The sequence below is a fragment of the Anolis sagrei genome, chromosome 6 (genome assembly GCF_037176765.1).
Source record: "Anolis sagrei isolate rAnoSag1 chromosome 6, rAnoSag1.mat, whole genome shotgun sequence".
Classification (NCBI taxonomy): Eukaryota; Metazoa; Chordata; class Lepidosauria; order Squamata; family Dactyloidae; genus Anolis; species Anolis sagrei.
This window is the reverse complement of record NC_090026.1, coordinates 3,450,098-3,470,225: the sequence shown is the minus strand read 5'-3', so window position 1 is coordinate 3,470,225 and position 20,128 is coordinate 3,450,098. Positions and strand designations below refer to the sequence as shown.

Sequence of the window (20,128 nt, the reverse complement as noted above, 5' to 3'; positions counted from 1 at the left end):
GGGGAGCGGCAAGGAAACAGCTGGCGGGGAAGGAAAGGAGTTTTCCCTGGGAAGATGGCGCCTGTCAAAACAGATGAGGCCAACCAAGGATGATGGATTCTCATTGAGCAAAAGAGGAGGAGGAGGAGGAGAGCAAGGCCATGCAAGCCATTGGCCTCTCTTCCTCCCAGCTTTGTATGCCGGCACTCTTAGCATGCCCAGAGGTCCTCTGAGTTGGGATCCAGACGATCAAGGGACTCAGATCCCAACCTTTGGGAAGAATGATTCCTTAGAAATATCTTGAATGTCTTCCTTCTTCTCTCTGCTTGCCAGCACCACCCTTTTTTAATGACAATTGGCATAAGAAAGGGAAGAGGCCAATGGGGTTTATTACTCTCCTCGGACATTGTGCACTCATTAACGTGATGGTCCCTTTGGCTCCTTCCTGCACACGATTCTGGGATCAGAATCCAGAGAAAATCCTGGAGAAAGACCCAAATTTCCAAAGGATCTCTTAATGTCCAATGTTTATCTATTATTCAGTGTCAAACAGTGCCACCAAGTGGCCAACTCCTGCCATGACAACCTCATCCACTTCAGCTCAAGAATGGCCTCTATATGCCAGGCTTGCAGCTTGGAAGCCGTCTCTGGTTGCTTCTGGAGTCACTCTGGACCGTCCCCTGACCTACAAGAAGCACTGCCTGAACATCAAGCAAAAAGTGGGTGCTAGAAACAATATCATACGGAAGCTGACTGGCACAACCTGGGGATCACAACCAGGTACAGTGAAGACATCTGCCCTTGCGCTATGCTACTCTGCTACTGAGTACGCATGCCCAGTGTGGAACACATCTCACCACACTAAAACAGTGGATGTGGCTCTTAATGAGACATGCCGCATTATCACAGGGTGTCTGCGCCCTACACCACTGGAGAAATTACACTGCTTAGCCGGCATTGCACCACCTGACATCCGGGAAGGAGCAGCCAATAGTGAAAGGACCAAGGCAGAAACATCTCCAGCTCATCCCTTGTTTGGGCATCAGCCAGCACATCAACGACTTAAATCAAGACATAGTTTTCTTAGATCTACAGAGACACTCACTGGAACACCTCAGCAAGCAAGAGTTCAAAAGTGGCAGGCTCAAACCCAGCACCTCAATCCGTGGGTGATACCAAATGAGAGACTCCCCCCTGGGCACACAGAGGACTGGGCGACTTGGAAGGCACTGAACAGACTGTGCTCTGGCCCCACGAGATGCAGAGCCAACCTTCAGAAATGGGGCCACAAAGTGGAGTCCACGACATGCGAGTGCAGAGAAGAACAAACCACTGACCACCTGCTGCAATGCACCCTGAGCCCTGCCACATGCACAAGGGAGGACCTTCTTGCAGCAACACCAGAGGCACTCCAAGTGGCCAGATACCGGTCAAAGGACATTTAATCAACTACCAAGCTTGCAAACTTTGAGGGTTTTTTTATCTGTTTGTTTGTTTTGTTCTGTTAGAAATGTAATACAATGTTCTGGTTGCGGATGACATGATAAATAAATAAAATAAATAGCTTGTAAGCAGTGCATTTGGATCATCCCCCTACCCTAAAGGGCCTGGTCTAGGGGATGCTGGGAGCTGTAGTCTGAAAGAGAGTGTGGATATGCTATTGTGTGTTTTGTTTGCCAGGGGAGTTGTTTTGCGCATGCGCTGTAGCATCTTTTTTCATTTTTTGGCTTTTTAAGTCACTTCCGCTGTGTTTTTCAGCGTTTTTATGAGTGATGGTCACTCATTGGCCTGAGAGGTATATTGTGTCCAAATATGGTCTCAATTCATTGCTGTGGCCCACATGGGGGTTCTGTGTGGGAGGTTTGACCCAATTCTATCATTGGTGGGGTTCAGAATGCTCTGCGATTGTAGGTGAACTTTAAATCCCAGCAACTACAACTCCCAAATGTCAATATTCTATTTTCTCCAAACTCCACCAGTGTTCACATTTGGGCATATTGAGTATTCATGTAGAGTTTGGTCCAGATCCATCATTGTTTAAGTCCACAGTGATCTCTGGATGTAGGTGAACTACAACTCCCAAAGTAAAGGTCAATGCCCACCAACTCCTTCTAGTGTTTTCTGTTTGTCATGGCAGTCCTGTATGGCACATTTGGTTCAATTCCATCGTTGGTGGAGTTCAGAATGCTCTGTGATTGTAAGTGAACTATAAATCCCAGCAACTACAACTCCCAAATGTCAAGATTCTATTTTCCCCAAACTCTACCAGTGTTTACATTTGGGCATATTGAGTATTTGTGTAGAGTTTGGTCCAGATCCATCATTAAGTCCACAGTGATCTCTGTATGTAGGTGAACTACAACTCCAAAACCAAAGGACACTGCCCACCAAACACTTCCAGGATTTCTTTTGGTCATGGGAGAACTGTGTGCCAAGTTTGTTTCAATTCCATCGTTGGTGGGGTTCAGTATGCTCTTTGATTGTAGGTGAACTATAAATCCCAGCAACTACAACTCCCCAATGACAAAATCAATTTTTTGAGTGAAGGACATACATTGGGTCGTTAGGTGTCTTGTGTCCAAATTTGGGGTCAATTCGTCCAGTGGTTTTTGAGTTCTGTTAATCCCACAAATGAACATTACATTTTTATTTATATGGATTAGTAGCTGTCTCCTGCCACGCGTTGCTGTGGCCCAGTCTGTGTATATGTGTTTTGTGTGTGTGTATATGTGTATATTTGTGTATATGTGTGTTCGCGTATATATATGCAGTTTTGCGGATGCGTTGTAATGTTGTTGTTTTTGTTTTTTGGCTTTTTAAGTCTCTTCTGCTGTGTTTTTCGATGTTTTCATGAGTGATGGTCACTCGTTGGCCTGAGAGGTGTCTTGTGTCCAAATTTGGTGTCAATTCATCCAGTGGTTTTTGAGTTATGTTAATCCCACAAACAAACACTGGACTGTGGCACAGCTGGCTGTCAGCTGCATTAAGATCACTTCTGACCAAAAGGCCATGAGTTTGAAGCCAACCTGGGTCAGAGTGAGTTTCCGACCAATTGTGTAGCTTGTTGTCGACCTTTGCAACCCGAAAGACAGTTTCGTCTGTCAAGTAGGAAAATTAGGTACCACCTATGTGTGGGGAGGCAAATTTAACTAATTTACGAGGCCATAAAAAAGACTCCAGCAAAAGTCTGTCTATATGTGTTGTGTGTCTTTGGCATTGAATGTTTGCCATATATGTGTACATTGTAATCCGCCCTGAGTCCCCTGCGGGATGAGAAGGGCGGAATATAAATACTGTAAATAAATAAAACATTGCATTTTTATTTATATAGATTTTAATTCATAGAATCTGAGTTGGAAGAGACCTCATGGGCCATCCAGTCCAACCCCATTCTGCCAAGAAGCAGGAATATTGCATTCAAATCACCCCTGACAGATGGCCACCCAGCCTCTGTTTAAAAGCTTCCAAAGAAGGAGCCTCCACCACACTCCGGGGCAGAGAGTTCCACTGCTAAACGGCTCTCACAGTCAGGAAGTTCTTCCTCATGTTCAGATGGAATCTCCTCTCTTGTAGTTTGAAGTAATTATTGTTATCATCATCATTATGCTTTTTGTAGCTCATGTTTAAAATTATTATTATTATTATTATTACTACTACTACTACTACTATTACCCTGGTAATCTTAGACCTTTTGTAAATTGTACAGCTCTTAACTATTCAGTATCAAGTTAATCTGAAACTAACTTACACCTCATTCTTCTTGGAACCTGTTCATAATAAGCAAATCAATTCCAACCACTATGCATAACTCTATCAATATCTCAATTGCAATCAATGTAGTCATATTAGTTTGTGTGTTGGACTCTGAAGCCACCTTGCCTTGAAAACCAGGCTCACCATAGATCGGGAATGACTTGAATGCGGACAACAACAGACTCCTATTATCCCCTTCATCTATAAATAATCATCCCTCCACCCCGAAATCCTTAGGATGATTGAAAAGCCTTTGTAAAAGGGAGGGAAATCTTGCTTTTATTCACAAAGCGGATTACAGTCCATAGTGATGGAGGCGGATCAGCGGAGTGGAGCCAAAGATGGCAGAGGAGTGGCCCAGCTTTGTTTGGGAAAAGTTACTTTTTCTGACTGCTCTCACGAAACTGCTCACAAGTGTCTTGTGCAAAATGAATTGTGGCCCAAACTTTGTCCCAGTTCGGTAGACACTGGGTGCATCCAGAGGCAGCCCTAGGTAATTTTCAAGGGTAAGCAAACAGTATTTTGCCCCCCCCCCAACCAATCATGGATATAGAATCATAGAGAATCATAGAATCAAAGAGTTGGAAGAGACCTCATGGGCCATCCAGTCCAACCCCATTCTGCCAAGAAGCAGGAATATTGCATTCAAATCACCCCTGACAAATGGCCATCCAGCCTCTGCTTAAAAGCTTCCAAAGAAGGAGCCTCCACCACACTCCGGGGCAGAGAGTTCCACTGCTGAACGGCTCTCACAGTCAGGAAGTTCTTCCTAATGGATATATATTTTCTGTTCATCATGGGAGTTCTGTGAGCCATATTTGCTTCAATTCCATCATTGGTGGAATTCAGAATGCTCTTTGATTGTAGGTGAACTATACATCCCAGTAACTACACTTGCCGCACTTGCTCCCTTGCCTGGCCCGCTTTGGGTCCGGAGGCGTGCCTGAAGACCCCGGCGTGTGCACCAAAAGTCACCTCTTCTCCTGACTTTCTCCTCAGCCATTGGGACCAAGAGAGAGAGAGAGAGACAAAGGAGATGCCCACCTTTCCTGAAGGTAGGCGCAAAAACAAAGGAGGGAGCGGAGGTGGGAGATACCTCCAGCCGGAGGGTCTCTCTCTCTCTCTCTCTCTCTCTTGGTCCCAATGGCTGAAGAGAAAATCAGGAGAAGAGGCGACTTTTGGTGCGCACACTGGGGTCTTCAGACACGCCTATGGACCCGAAGCGGGCCAGGCGCGGCGGCTCCACCCCTTGGCCCACCCGCGGTTTGGGGAGAAGAGAGGAGGCGGGTGGAGCCTGTCATGGGAGCCGGTCATGGGGAAGGGATCGAACGCAGAGAACGATTGAGCGCCGGCTCTGCTCGTGCACCTGGTGGCCAGGTGGAGCAGGAACGAGAGGGGCTAGGCGAGGCTCAAGGGCCCGGCTCCTTTGGGAAGAGGATCGCCCGGTAGCGAGGCAAGAAAGCCAAGGCTCCCCCCGGACTGCTAGGGCTGTTGTGAGCTGAGGGGGTGCTCCTCAAGTGGTGGTCGAGGGGCATTTACAGAGGCGCCTCTGCACCCCTGGCAAAAAAAAAGTGTTCTGCGACTGCTTACTTCGCGTAATGGACGAGCCGCCCCTGGGTGCATCCACACTGTTATCAATGCAATGCTTGCCAGGCAGACTCATTTTTTGTGGTCTAAACTCCATAACAAAAATGCCTGGAGAGGACATATTTTTCTATATGTGGGTAAGTGGTCATGCTCTAAGGGTCTAACCCTCTCCTTCCTTCCTCTTCCTCTTCCTTTTCCTCTCACAAGGCCCACTTCACCACCGAGTGCCGCTTCAAGGAGTGCGTCATAGAGAACTACTACGTGATGTACTCCTCCACCCTCTACCGCCAGCGGGAGTCCGGCCGCTCCTGGTACCTGGGCATCAACAAGGACGGGCAGGTCATGAAGGGCAACCGGGTCAAGAAGACCAAGGCCGCCGCCCACTTCCTGCCCAAGCTCCTGGAAGGTAAACAGGAACGGGTCATTTGGGGTCACCTCTACACTGCAAAGTGGAGGCAATCCGAAAAAACTACCATGGCATCTTGAGAGTTGCAGTTTCCCAAGGCCTATAGTAGCGTTTCTCAATCTGGGGGTCAGGATCCCAGGGGGGTTGCAAGGGGGCGTCAGAGGGGTCACCAAAGACCATCATAAAACACAGTATTTTCTGTTGGTCATGGGGATTCTGTGTGCCAAGTTTGGCCCAATTCTATCTGTTCTGTCGCACGCTGGGCCTGTAACAGCTGTCTTTTCTATAGGACGCATACTTTAAGCCCAGCAGGAAGCCAGGGGGCCTCAAAGAGAGGTTCTCAGGGATTTTTCTGAAGTGATGGTCTTTAGAGTCTTTAATGATACAACAAAGTCTTTATTATGGAACAAACAACAGATCTTCAATGGTTCAAACAACACTTCAAGGCTTTCTTAGTCTAGTCCTCAATGGACTGGTACCTGACTTTGATTAACTGTACTTTCTCTGTGAGAAAAAACCCTATTTAACCTCTCCCAGGCTGTTTACTATCTATGCCTCATCGGTGTGGGTCCTACTACCGATTCCAAATGCGTCTGGGTATCAAGTAGACCTACCAGCCGAAGTTTGTATTTCAGCTGGAATTCCGTGGATCTGTAATGCTGTCCTCCCTCCGAGAATTCTTTGAAAACTTCAGGGCTGTATTCCCTCTGATTGCTGTGAGGCTGTGAGGCTGTGAACTCTCAGCCAGAGCCTTGGGACCTTTCTCCTGGAATTTCTGTTTCTATTTCCCCGGATGTTCTTGGGAAAAGAAGTATTTCTACGGGACGAGCTGGTCTATGTCCTATAATTTAGCTTCCTTATGTGAGACTGACCAAAAAATGGCTCCTTTCCCTCCCAGAGCCCTGAACAAGGGGCGGAACCGAAGCTTAATTATGATGGACAGGTGGCCTGCCCTATGACTGCAAACAGATAACAGAAAGAAAATAAAGTTGGAGCTCCTGGTACAGCCGTACCAGCACACTATCATTGTTGGGGTTCAGAATGCTCTTTGATTGTAGGTGAACTATAAATCCCAGTAACTACAACTCCCAAAGGTCAAGGTCTATTTTCCCCAAACTCCACCAGTGTTCACACTTGGGCATATTGAGTATTTGTGCCAAGTTTGGTCCAGATCCATCCTTGTTTGAATCCACTGTGATCTCTGGATATAGGTGAACTACAACTCCAATACTCAAGGTCAATGCCCACCAAACACTTCCAGTATTTTCTGTTTCTGTCATGGGAGTTCTGTGTGCCAAGTTTGGTTCAATTCCATTGTTGGTGGGGTTCAGAATGCTCTTTGATTGTAGGTGGACTATAAATCCCAGCAACTACAACTCCCAAATGACAAAATCAACCACCCCCTCCCCAACCCCACCAGTATTCAGATTTGGGCGTATTGGGTATTTGTGCCCAGTTTGGTCCAGTGAATGAAAATACACCCTGCGTATCAGATATTTACATTACGATTCATAACAATAGCAAAATTACAGTTATGAAGTAGCAACGAAAGTAATTTTATGGTTGGGGGTCAACAAAGAGGCTGGCTAGGATCCTCACCAGGATTGGTAGGCGAGGGAGGAGGGCAGCTGGCCATTGGTCTAGAACAGGCATGGGCAAACTTTGGCCCTCCAGGTGTTTTGGACTTCTACTCCCACCATTACTAACACCCTCCGATCCCTTCCTTTTCCCTTTCCGTTTCCACTAACGCGGCTGAGGGGGGAAAGGAAGGGGCCTGAGGCTGTTAGCAATGGTGCAAGACCAAAACACCTGGGCGACTCAAATGATCAAGGGTCTGGAGAACAAGCCCTATGAGGAGCGGCTTAAGGAGCTGGGCATGTTTAGCCTAAAGAAGAGAAGGCTGAGAGGAGGCATGATAGCCATGTATAAATATGTGAGAGGAAGCCACAGGGAGGAGGGAGCAAGCTTGTTTTCTGCTTCCCTGGAGAATAGGACGCAATGGAACAATGGCTTCAAACTACAAGAAAGGAGATTCCACCTGAACATGAGGAAGAACTTCCTGACGGTGAGAGCCGTTCAGCAGTGGAACTCTCTGCCCCGGAGTGTGGTAGAGGCTCCTTCTATGGAGGCTTTTAGACAGAGGCTGGATGGCCATCTGTCAGGGGTGATTTGAATGCAATATTCCTGCTTCTTGGCAGAATAGGGTTGGACTGGATGGCCCATGAGGTCTCTTCCAACTCTAGGATTCTAGGATTCTGATAACCCAGGATATCAAAGCAGAAAAAACCACAATACCTGCTTTAAACTGGGTTATCTGAGTCCACACTGCCATGAAACTAGACAGCAGGAAAAATCTCATACACAAACCTGGAGCTTGGAAAGAACTTGATACATGAAACTATGAGAACTTGAAAGCAAGACCATGATCAAATCCCAACGTTGACTCAAATGAGGTAACTCTTTCAATATAATATTTCCAGGTCCTAAAACTGAAAGGAAAGCATTCCTCTTGACCTTGCTGTTAGAAAACGGTTTCTTATCTTTCTTTTGCTGTAAATGAGAGGACACTCTGAGTCTTTGCAGACTCTGTCAACTTTGGTTTCTTTCCAAGCTCTCATTAACAGCTCTCTCTGAGCTCTCATTATTTTCTGCACCTGACAAATCGTCTTCAGTCAGTTGTTCTGAGAAAAGCTGTGAACGGCCTCTCCCAGGAATGTGGCGTTGGGAATCTTCTTGAGACAGTGCAGGCTTCTTGTCTGAGCTTAACTCAGGCCTAAGCAAACTCTCATCCCCAATGCCACCATCGGGAACGTCACCCCATGTAGGAGCTCAGCCGACTGGGGTTGTTGCAGTGCCCCAAGATGAGGATTATGGTTATGTTCAATTTCCTTCAGAGCAGGACCCTTCAGAGATTTCCATGTTGGATTTTAATGTAGATTCTCAGGGGATTGTGAACAGAACAAACTGCAGAGCAAAGGGAGTTGGAAGACTCTGGGATTGTTAGTTTTCAAGATAGAATGGTTTCCAGACAGTCTGATGGGAACCAGCTTGGGTTGCTAGATAAGGAAAGCAAATATAAGCAAAAGGAATGTGTTAACGAGCAACCGGGAGGAATCAACCTTTGACAGAAGGGGTCAAATTTGTCAAGATCGCCACCTGCAAGAGGGAGTCCAAAGGTCTGTCAGAATAAGGGAAAAGAGGAATTTGCAGGAGAGTTCTCAAGGGAATCGGAATGCATTTTGTGTAGGTCTTTTTGAATAAATATAGGGCTTTTACAGTGTTGCCTTCAGTGAGCGCATCATCAGTTACTGGTCAAGTCTTATATGTATGTCATGTCAAGATTTATGGAACTCTCTGTTTAGAGAGATGGGCCAAAACTAACAAAATGAAGTTCAACAGTGACAAATGCAAGATACTCCACTTTGGCAGAAAAAAAATGAAATGCAAAGATACAGAATGGGGGACGCCTGGCTCGAGAGCAGTACGTGTGAAAAAGATCTTGGAGTCCTCGTGGACAACAAGTTAAACATGAGCCAACAATGTGATGTGGCGGCAAAAAAAGCCAATGGGATTTTGGCCTGCATCAATAGGAGCATAGTGTCTAGATCTAAGGAAGTAATGCTACCCCTCTATTCTGCTTTGGTTAGACCACATCTGGAATATTGTGTCCAATTCTGGGCACCACAATTGAAGAGGGATATTGACAAGCTGGAATGTGTCCAGAGTAGGGCGACTAAAATGATCAAGGGTCTGGAGAACAAGTCCTATGAGGAGCGGCTTAGGGAACTGGGCATGTTTAGCCTGAAGAAGAGAAGGCTGAGAGGAGATATGATAGCCATGTATAAATATGTGAGAGGAAGCCACAGGGAGGAGGAGGGAGCAAGCTTGTTTTTTGCTTCCTTGGAGACTAGGACGTGGAACAATGGCTTCAAACTACAAGAGAGGAGATTCCATCTGAACATGAGGAAGAACTTCCTGACTGTGAGAGCCGTTCAGCAGTGGAACTCTCTGCCCCGGAGTGTGGTGGAGGCTCCTTCTTTGGAAGCTTTTAAGCAGAGGCTGGATGGCCATCTGTCAGGGGTGATTTGAATGCGATATTCCTGCTTCTTGGCAGAACGGGGTTGGACTGGATGGCCCAGGAGGTCTCTTCCAACTCTTTGATTCTATGATTCTATGATTCTATGATTCTAAGACTCAAGTTGCTGTAGGTGAATGTTTCCCTGTGTAATTCTTCTGTGGATTTTGGTCCTGTTCCCTGGCTTTTCAAAAGACTTTGGACATTTTCCTTGGTGGTTTTTTAAGGACTATGCATTCGTGGATCTTGTTGTGGAATTAAGAATCAACTCTGTTCTCTTTTATGGGTTATATTTGCCTACCTGCTGGTTTGGATTGTTTTTATACTTCCTTACATAATCTTTTACTTGCCTTATTCACTTTTTTCACTACTACTTACATTTATTCAATAAACTGTTTAATTGTTAAAGAACTTTGGAGTGTTTGTAGGTTCAAAGGTGTGCTTTCAGCCTTGGTGTGTGACACTCCATTCCCATCGTGAACATTAGCATTAACATGAACATCAGACACACCGGGATTGTGGCACAGCTGGCTGAGTGTCAGCTGCATTAAGATCACTCTGACCAAAGGGTCATGAGTTCAAAGCCAGCCCGGGTTGGAGTGGGCTTCCAACCAATTGTGTAGCCTGTTGTCGACCTTTGCAACCTGAAAGACAGTTGCATCTGCCAAGTAGCAAAATTAGGTACCACCTTAAAGTGTGGGGAGGCTAAATTAACTGATTTATGAGGCCATAAAAAAGACTCCAGCAAAGCACTCCAGCAAAAAAGCATGCGGGGAATGTGGAAGTACTTCATCAGTGTCCTAGATGGATGATGAAAGCGACAGCTCCCCTGGTGGCCAGAAAAAGTTAAATAGCCTATGTGTATGTCTGTATATGTTGTATGTCAAATTGGCATTGAATGTTTGCCATATATGTGTACATTGTAATCTACCCTGAGTCCCCTGCGGGGTGAGAAGGGCGGAATATAAAAGCTGTAAATAAATAAGTAAATAAATAAATAAATAAAATCACAGGCTGAACAGGCTGACAGACAACATTGGGAGACTGCGTGTAAGAGAAAGGGAACTGCTGTATGAGACTTTATGCAGAAGGGAGGACACCGCATTATCTCATTTTGGCTTGTTGCCCTTGGAATACTATAAACCAGTGGTTCTCAACCTTCCTAATGCCGCGACCCCTTAGTACAGGTTCCCACGTTGTGGTGACCCCCAACCATAATGTTATTTTCGTTGCTACTTCTTTAATTTTGCTACTGTTGTGAATCGTAATATAAATATCTGATATGCAGGATGTATTTTCATTCACTGGACCAAATTTGGCACAAATACCCGAAACGCCCAAATTTGAATACTGGTGGGGTGGGGGGGTGGGGGATTGGAGTTGTAGTTGCTGGGATGTATAGTTCATCTACAATCAAAGAGCATTCTGAACTCCACCTATGATGGAACTGAACCAATCTTGACACGCAGAACTCCCATGACCAACAGAAAATACTGGAAGGGTTTGGTGGGCATTGACCTTGAGTTTGGGAGTTGAAGTTCGCTTATATCCAGAGAGCACTCTAGACTCCAACAATGATGGATCTGGACCAAACTTGGCACAGTTACTCCATATGCCCAAATGTGAACACTCATGGGGTTTTGGGAAAATAGACCTTGGGATTTGGGAGTTGTACTTGCTGGGATTTATAGTTCACCTACAATCAAGGAGCGTTCTGAACCCCAACAATGATAGAATTGGGCCAAACTTCCCACACAGAGACCCCCATGAACACTGTGGACTCAAACAATGATGGATCTGGACCAAACTTGATATGAATTCTCTATATGCCCAAGTGTGAACACTGGTGGAGTTTGGGGAAAATAGACCTTGACATTTGGGAGATGTATCTGCTGGGATTTATAGTTCACCTATAAGCAAAGACCATTCTGAACCCCACCAACGATGGACTTGATCCAAACTTGGCACACGGTTCTCCCATGACCAACAGAAAACACTGGAAGGGTTTGGTGGGCAGTGTCCTTTGGTTTTGGAGTTGTAGTTCACCTACATCCAGAGTTCACTGTGGACTCAAACAATGATGGATCTGGACCAAACTTGATATGAATTCTCTATATGCCCAAGTGTGAACACTGGTGGAGTTTGGGGAAAATAGACCTTGACATTTGGGAGATGTATCTGCTGGGATTTATAGTTCACCTACAAGCCAAGAGCATTCTGAACCCCACCAACAATAGAATCGGACCTAACTTTCCACACAGAACTCAGAAGACCAAAAGAAAATACTGTGTTTTCTGATGGTCTTTGGCGACCCCTCTGACACCCTCTCGCGACCCCCCAGGGGTCCCGACCCCCAGGTTGAGAAACGCTGCTATAAATCTTTTAGGGGGCGGGGTCCTGTGTTCACTGACAACAAAGTCACACTGTAGAACCTAGAGATTCCTAATGCATCCGTACTGACCGCTGTCCTTTCTTCCTCCCTCCTTCTTCCGCAGTGGCCTTGTACCGGGAGCCTTCCCTGCACAACGTGGTGGAGCTGGCCCTGAGCAAGAAGGCCGAGGAGGCGAACCCGTCAGGACCTCCAGGGAAGGAGCCCTCTAAGGCCGAGGCTACGTAGCCCCGCGGCTGGGGAGGGACCCCCCCAACCCACCCAAAGCCGCCTCCTCCTCCTCCTCCTCCTCTGCCTCCGGAGGGTGAATCCTACACAGACGAGCCATCCTTCCTCAACTCGCCTTGACCCCCTGCCATCCCACCAGATGTCTTCTGACTCCTGACTCCTCCAAGGAGTACTTGAGACAATCCACCAATCATTTTGCTCTTGACTTGGCTATTTTGGGGCTGAGAAGATATTCATTGCACCCCATCCTCAACCCAACCCCCATTTCGAGCCATTGGTGCAATGTGGCACCTGTCCACTAGGGGGCGACGTAACAATGCTGCAAACCATCCCCCCCCCCCAAAAAAAAAAAACTGTGACAAATTCACTGTGGGTTTTCAATTCCGATATATCAGAGATTCTTGCGTCTCTCTTTTTGTCCAATATATACATATCTCTATTAATGGGCCTATCTCAGTCCATGCAAATGAAACGGTGCAGTAAACAGTAACCGGACACAAAAAAAATGTATATAAATGTCCTTTTGACCCCCCCAACAAAAAGGGATGCTGCATCAACTACTACTACTACTACTACTACTACTACAGGGAAAAAAAGATCTTCCGTTTCATAACCTGTTTTTTTAAAAAAAGAAATAAATACTTATATGCTATCCTGTTTTCAGCCACTAGGTGGCAACCATTCTCCCATTTGAAACCATTGTAAAGAAACACACTTCACTTTTTTTGGATTTGTGGATATTGCAATGCAGATTTTTTTTTTTTTCATGGAGACGGGAAATAAATCCAGCTTTGCTTTTAATGGCTCAGGGAGGAAGAGGATAACTACGATTCATCTAGCCTTTCTAGAGTCTGACAATGTCAAATTCAGCACCTGGAAAGAACCTCATTGACTGTCCCCACCTTTCCGTCTCTGCCTTGGCCCCCGTCTCAGAAAATAAATATATTGCAATACCAAGGGGGGACGGACGTCTGTGTTGCAAACGAGCCAGTTTTCATACGTTGGAAAAAAATAGACTGCAGTACTGGTTTCGACCACTAGATGCCGGCATTGTCCATTGAGGAAGTCATTGCACCATGATGCGTAATACCCCTTTTGGCCACTGGATGGCAATATTGCATTCATTGGAAGACACTAGGAATTCATTTGTGATCCTCTTTCCTTCCAAAGGAGAGAAAATGCAAACATTTAACATGCAATATTTGGCCACTGAGTGGCAACACCATTATCTCAAAAGGGTCAAGCAGGGCATCTTGGACATCCATCCGCTGGGACACAAACAAGCCAAGGATCCAGGCAGTGCGGAAGGGGGTGCCCCACAAAACTGTGCAAGCCTCACCCTCGTGTGGGCCCGTTTCACACTCCGACACACACAGACTACCCCCAGGATCCTCAAATTTGCCATATGTCTATTTATCTTTACAGGGTTTCAACACGCAATAAGTTACGGCGGGTGGCGAGGGAGGGGTGGAATGATATGGGGGGTCTGGGGTGGGGTATTGATGGCGGTGAATGCTTATGGGGTTGGAAAAGGGATCTGCAAGAAGCTGGGTGGGAGAATATGGGTTTTTTTAAACATATATATATATATACTCCGTCTTCTATTGCCTTCTATAGGTCTTCCAGAAAGTAAACCCAGGGATTATGATTTGCAATGTTTTTCATGCATCTCCTTTTTTTAAAAAATAGCTGACAAATAGGAGTGTTTTGGACTGAAAATTCATTATTATTATTATTATTATTATTATTATTATTATTTACCTGCCTGTCTTCACAGCTCAAGCTGGGGATCAACATTCCTAAATGACACAGATGGAACAAGGGACCCTAAAATACATAAAATCATAGAATCTTGGGGGGTCATCCAGTCCAACCCCATTCAGCCATGAATTAGGAAAATCACATTCGGAGCACTCCCGACAGATGGCCATCCAGCCTCTGCTTAAAAACCTCCACCACACAGAGAACAAAGATCAAAAGTCAATGTCAACAAGATGTAAATTTAAGCCCAGCTTTGATGGCATTCCCTTTTCTTGCACAATTCCTTCCAAAGTCAGCAAATTGGGTTATTTCGCCTCTTTGGCTAAGTTGGCACAGCTATTAGCATCAATGCCAAAAATAGGTATTTATAAAACCAACCAAAATGGGATAGCCAGTACTTTTTGCCATTTTTTTAGCAATAAGTTGCTTCCGACTGTTGTGAAAATTGCCCCCACAAAGACCTAAAAAAGGGCTAGAAAGACAACAATGTAACTGCAATAATCGCTATGTCCACTAGAGGGAGCCCACAATATATTGACCCCTAGAATCCCTGACATTTGGCGCCCCCTTTAGGCTGCCAGGAGAATAATAATAATAATAATAATAATAATAATAATAATTTTATTCCCCGCCTCTCCTTGGTTTACCCCATGAGCCTTGCGCTCGTCCAATTTTTCCAGCTGCGTTTGAGAGAAATATGGTAAATATTGGTTTTCGTTTAGCCAGAAAGAGGAAAAGTAGAAAGAAGGAAGTAATGGACGCCACACCGTAAGAACGAAAAGAGCCATATCTATATCTATGGAAGGATTGCGTCTTCCAACCATGTCTTCCACTCTGTGCCAAGTTTAGCAAGAGCCATAGCTGTCTTGCACCCGAGACAGAGTCCCAAATCCAGGCCGACACCCCACCTTTTTGCTCCTTTTCTTCAATGGTTACAGGGTTCGTGCGAACTCAGGAATTTTACTCCACATTTCTCTGTCTTGCAAATGGGAGAAACTGCCCTTTGGGGGTACCTTCTATTATTCTGTATTTTCATTGTATTGCAACCTTCAGCCACTAGAGGGGGATAGAGAGTCAAGGAATATTTCCCTTGGAGGGACAATATCCTGACCAACCAGCAGAGGGGAGCAAAGAGTCAATGAATATGTCTACCCTCCCTGTATTCCACCCTTCGGCCACTAGTGGGAGACAGAGAGTCAAGGAATATTTCCCTTGGAGGGACAATACCCTGACCTACCAGCAGAGGGAAGCAAAGAGTCAATGTAGATAGGATATGAATATTGCGCCCTTTGGCCACTAGGGGGAGATACTGAGTTAAGGAATATTTCCCTTGAAGGGACAATGCTCAAACCTACCTACAGAGGGCAGCAAAGAGTCAATGAATATATGTATACCCTCCCAGTATTCTGCCCTTCGGCCACCAGTCGGAGATAGAGAGTCAAGAGATATTTCCCTTGGTGGGACAATATCCTGACCAACCAGCAGAGGGAAGCAAAGAATCAATGTAGGTATGATAGGAATATTGTGCCCTTCGGTCACTAGGGGGAGATACTGAGATAAGGAATATTTCCATTGTAGGGACAATGCTCAAACCTACCAGCAGAGGGCAGCAAAGTCAACAAATATATGTATACCCTCCTATATTCTGCCCTTCGGCCACTAGTGGGAGATAGAGAGTCAAGGAATATTTCCCTTAAAGGGACAATGCACTTATCTACCAGCAGAGGGTAGCAAAGAGTCAATGAATATATGTATACCCTCCCTGTATTCCGCCCTTCGGCCACTAGAGGGAGATAGAGAGTCAAGGTATATTTCCCTTGGAGAGACAAGAGAGGGCGATAGAGCGTCAAAGGATATTTCCCTTGAAGGGACGAGAGAGGGAGATAGTCAAGGGATATTTCCCTTGGAGAGACAAGAGAGGGCGATAGAGCGTCAAAGGATATTTCCCTTGAAGGGACGAGAGAGGGAGATAGTCAAGGGATATTTCCCTTGGAGGGGCAAGAGAGGGAGATAGAGAGTGAAGGGATATTTCCCTTGGAGAGACAAGAGAGGGAGATAGAGTCAAGGGATATTTCCCTTGAAGGGACAATAGAGGGCGATAGAGAGTCAAGGGATTTTTCCCTTGGAGGGAAAAGAGAGGGCGATAGAGAGTCAAGAGATATTTCCCTTGAGGGGACAATAGAGGGAGATAGAGAGTCAAGGGATATTTCCCTTGAAGGGACAATACCCTGACCAACCAACAGAGGGCAGCACAGAGTCATTGTAGATATGATAGGAATATTGCGCCCTACGGCCACTAGGGGGAAATACGGAGTTAAGGAATATTTCCTTTGAAGGGACAGTAGAGGGAGATAGAGAGTCAAGGGATATTTCCCTTGGAAGGACAATACCCTGATCTACCTGCAGAGGGCAGCAAAGAGTCAACGAAGATCTGTATAGGAATATTGCACCCTTCAGCCACTAGGGGGAGATACAGAGTTAAGGAATATTTCCCTTGAAGGGACAGTGCTCAAACCTATCAGCAGAGAGCAGCAAAGAGTCAACAAGTATATGTATACCCTTTCTGTATTTCGCCCTTCAGCCACTAGAGTGAGATAGAGAGTCAAGGAATGTTTTCCTTGAAGGGACAAGAGAGGGAGATAGAGAGTCAAGGGAGGGACAATACCCTGATCAACCAACAGAGGGCAGCACAGAGTCAATGTTGATATGATAGGAATATTGCGCCCTACGGCCACTAGGGGGAAATACGGAGATAAGGAATATTTCCTTTGAAGGGACAGTAGAGGGAGATAGAGAGTCAAGGGATATTTCCCTTGAAGGGACAATGCTCAAACCTACCAGCAGATGGCAGCAAAGAGTCAACAAATATATACCCTTTCTTTATTCCGTCTTTTGGCCACTAGAGGGAGATAGGGAGTCAAGGAATATTTCCCTTGAAGGGACAATACCCTGATCTACCAGCGGAGGGCAGCCAAGAGTCAATGTAAATATGATAGGAATATTGCCCCCTTTGGCGACTAGGGGGAGATACTGAGTTAAGGAATATTTCCCTTGAGGGGACAATGCTCAAACCTACCAGCAGAGGGCAGCAAAGAGTCAAGGAAAATATGTATACCCTTTCTGTATTGCACCCTTCGGCCACTAGTGGGAGATAGAGAGTCAAGGGATATTTCCCTTGGAGGGTCAATAGAAGGAGATAGAGAGTCAAGGGATATTTCCCTTGGAGGGTCAATAGAGGGAGATAGAGAGTCAAGGGATATTTCCCTTGGAGGGACAAGAGAGGGCGATAGAGAGTCAAGGAATATTTCCCTAGAAGGGACAATAGAGGGAGATAGAGAGTCAAGGGGTATTTCCCTTGGAGGGACAATACCCTGACCTACCAGCAGAGGGAAGCAAAGAGTCAATGTAGATAGGATATGAATATTGCACCCTTCAGCCACGAGGGGGAGATACTGAGTTAAGGAATATTTCCCTTGAAGGGACAATGCTCTAACCTACCAGCAGAGGGCAGCAAAGAGTCAATGAATATATGTATACCTTTTCTGTATTCTGGCCTTCAGCCACTAGTGGGAGATAGAGAGTCAAGGAATATTTCCCTTGAAGGAACAATACTTTTAGGTTCTTGTGGGTTTTTTCGGGCTATAGGGCCATGTTCTAGAGGCATTTCTCCTGACGTTTCGCCTGCATCTATGGCAAGCATCCTCAGAGATAGTGAGGTCTGTTGGAATTAGGACAATGGGTTTATATATCTGTGGAATGGCTGGGGTGGGGCAAAGAGCTCTTCTCTGCTGGAGCTAGGTGTGAATGTTTCAACTGACCACCTTCATTAGCATTTGAAGGCCTGGCTGAGCTTGGGAAAATCTTTTGTTGAGAGGTGTTAAGATGTGCCTGGTTGTTTCCTCTCTGCTGTTTTGTTGTTGTAATTTTAGAGTTTTTTAATACTGGTAGCCAGATTTTGTTCATTTTCATGGTCTCTTCCTTTCTGTTGAAATTGTCCACATGCTTGTGGATTCCAATGGCTTCTCTGTGTAGCCTGACATGGTGGTTGTTAGTGTGGTCCAGCATTTCTGTGTTCTCAAATAATATGCTGTGTCCAGGCTGGTTCATCACTACCTCTGAGGATGCTTGCCATAGATGCAGGCGAAGCGTCAGGAGAAATGCTTCTAGAACATGGCCCTATAGCCCGAAAAAAACCCCACAAGAACCTAGAGATTCCAGCCATGAAAGCCTTCGACAATACATTGAACAATACTTTTATCAACCAGTAGAGGGCAGCAAAGAGTCAATTAATATCATTTAGATCTTAGAAAAGTTACTTTTGGAGGAATAACATCTGAATATTGATTATGCTGGTTGGATTATTCCGGGTATTGTAATAATAATAAAAAAAATCAAATTTGGAAAACTAGACATAGGGGAAAATGGGAATTATAATCCCAAAATGGTCATATTGGGAAATGTAATCATAGGGGATTCTGAGAATTATTATTCCAAAAAAAGGAGGCAAATTTGGAAAGATCACCATGTTAAGTTTGGTTTAAAGTACGATTAAAACTAATATTTTTGTTATAATGGGGGGGGGGGGAATGAGCTTGGGTAGGTGTCTCTCTTTGCAAATGCTCGTTTGCAATGGACAAGGCTCCCTCCTTGCAATAGAAATGGCTAGGGTTTGTGGTGGATGATGGGTTGGCCTTCCTGGATCCTGCCCTGATTTTCCTCCTTTTTCTTTCCCAGCACAGAAAGCAATAAGAACTGCAGGAGAAAAAAAAAACTACAAAAATAAATACCAATAAAAGGAAATATACAACCTTTGCCTTTGCATGAGAAACTGGCTCCTTTTTCTCTCAGCAATAAACTAACCAACCCCCTTCCCTGTCAACCTGGTGCAAAGGGTTCAAAAAAATCTGGAAATAAAGGGAAACGTTTCTTATTATTCTACTTGGCTTTGTCTCTCTGTGTGTCTTTGGGGTCGGATCAAGGGGAGAGGGGGGTAGATCAGGTATTAGTAAACTTGGGCCCGCCAATTGTTTTGGACTACAACTCCCACAATTCCTGGCCTCAGGCCCCTTCCTTTTACCCCTCGGCATCTTAAGGCTGTGAGGAATTGTGGGAGTTGTAGTCCAAAACACCTGGAGGGCCCAAGTTTGCCCATGCCTGGTGTAAATGCATTCAGAATTGTGGGAGTTGTAGTCCAAAACACCTGGAGGGCCCAGGTTTGCCCGTGCCTGGTGTAAATGCATTAGGAATTGTGGGAGTTGTAGTCCAAAACACCTGGAGGGCCCAAAGTTTGCCCATGCCTGGTGTAAATGCATTCAGAATTGTGGGAGTTGTAGTCCAAAACACCTGGAGGGCCCAGGTTTGCCCGTGCCTGGTGTAAATGCATTAGGAATTGTGGGAGTTGTAGTCCAAAACACCTGGAGGGCCCAAAGTTTGCCCATGCCTGGTGTAAATGCATTAGGAATTGTGGGAATTGTAGTCCAAAACACCTGGAGGGCCCAAGTTTGCCCGTGCCTGGTGTAAATGCATTAGGAATTGTGGGAGTTGTAGTCCAAAACACCTGGAGGGCCCAAGTTTGCCCGTGCCTGGTGTAAATGCATTAGGAATTGTGGGAATTGTAGTCCAAAACATCTGGAGGGCCCAAATTTGCCCATGCCTGATGTAAATGTATTAGGTATTGTGGGAGTTGTAGTCCAAACCACCCGGAGGACCCAGATTTGCCCATGCCTGATGTAAATGTATTAGGAATTGTGGGAGTTGTAGTCCAAAACACCCAGAGGGCCCAAGTTTGCCCATGCCTGATGTAAATGCATTAGGAATTGTGGGAGTTGTAGTACAAAACACCTGGAGGGCCCAAAGTTTGCCCATGCCTGATGTAAATGCATTAGGAATTGTGGTAGTTGTAGTACAAAACACCTGGAGGGCCCAAGTTTGCCCGTGCCTGATGTAAATG

The 20,128-nt window shown here is 45.6% G+C and overlaps 1 protein-coding gene across 1 annotated transcript in view; it reads left to right on the top strand.

The window, feature by feature from the left end:
• Window positions 1-13,181, top strand: part of FGF11 (fibroblast growth factor 11) — an 86,063-nt gene extending 72,882 nt beyond the window's left edge. The window contains exons 4-5 of the mRNA XM_060779906.2: window positions 5,527-5,725; window positions 12,296-13,181. Coding sequence (XP_060635889.1) covers window positions 5,527-5,725; window positions 12,296-12,417 — 321 coding nt within the window. The 3' untranslated portion in view covers window positions 12,418-13,181. The remainder of the gene's footprint in view (window positions 1-5,526; window positions 5,726-12,295) is intronic.
• The last annotated feature ends 6,947 nt before the right edge of the window (window positions 13,182-20,128 follow it).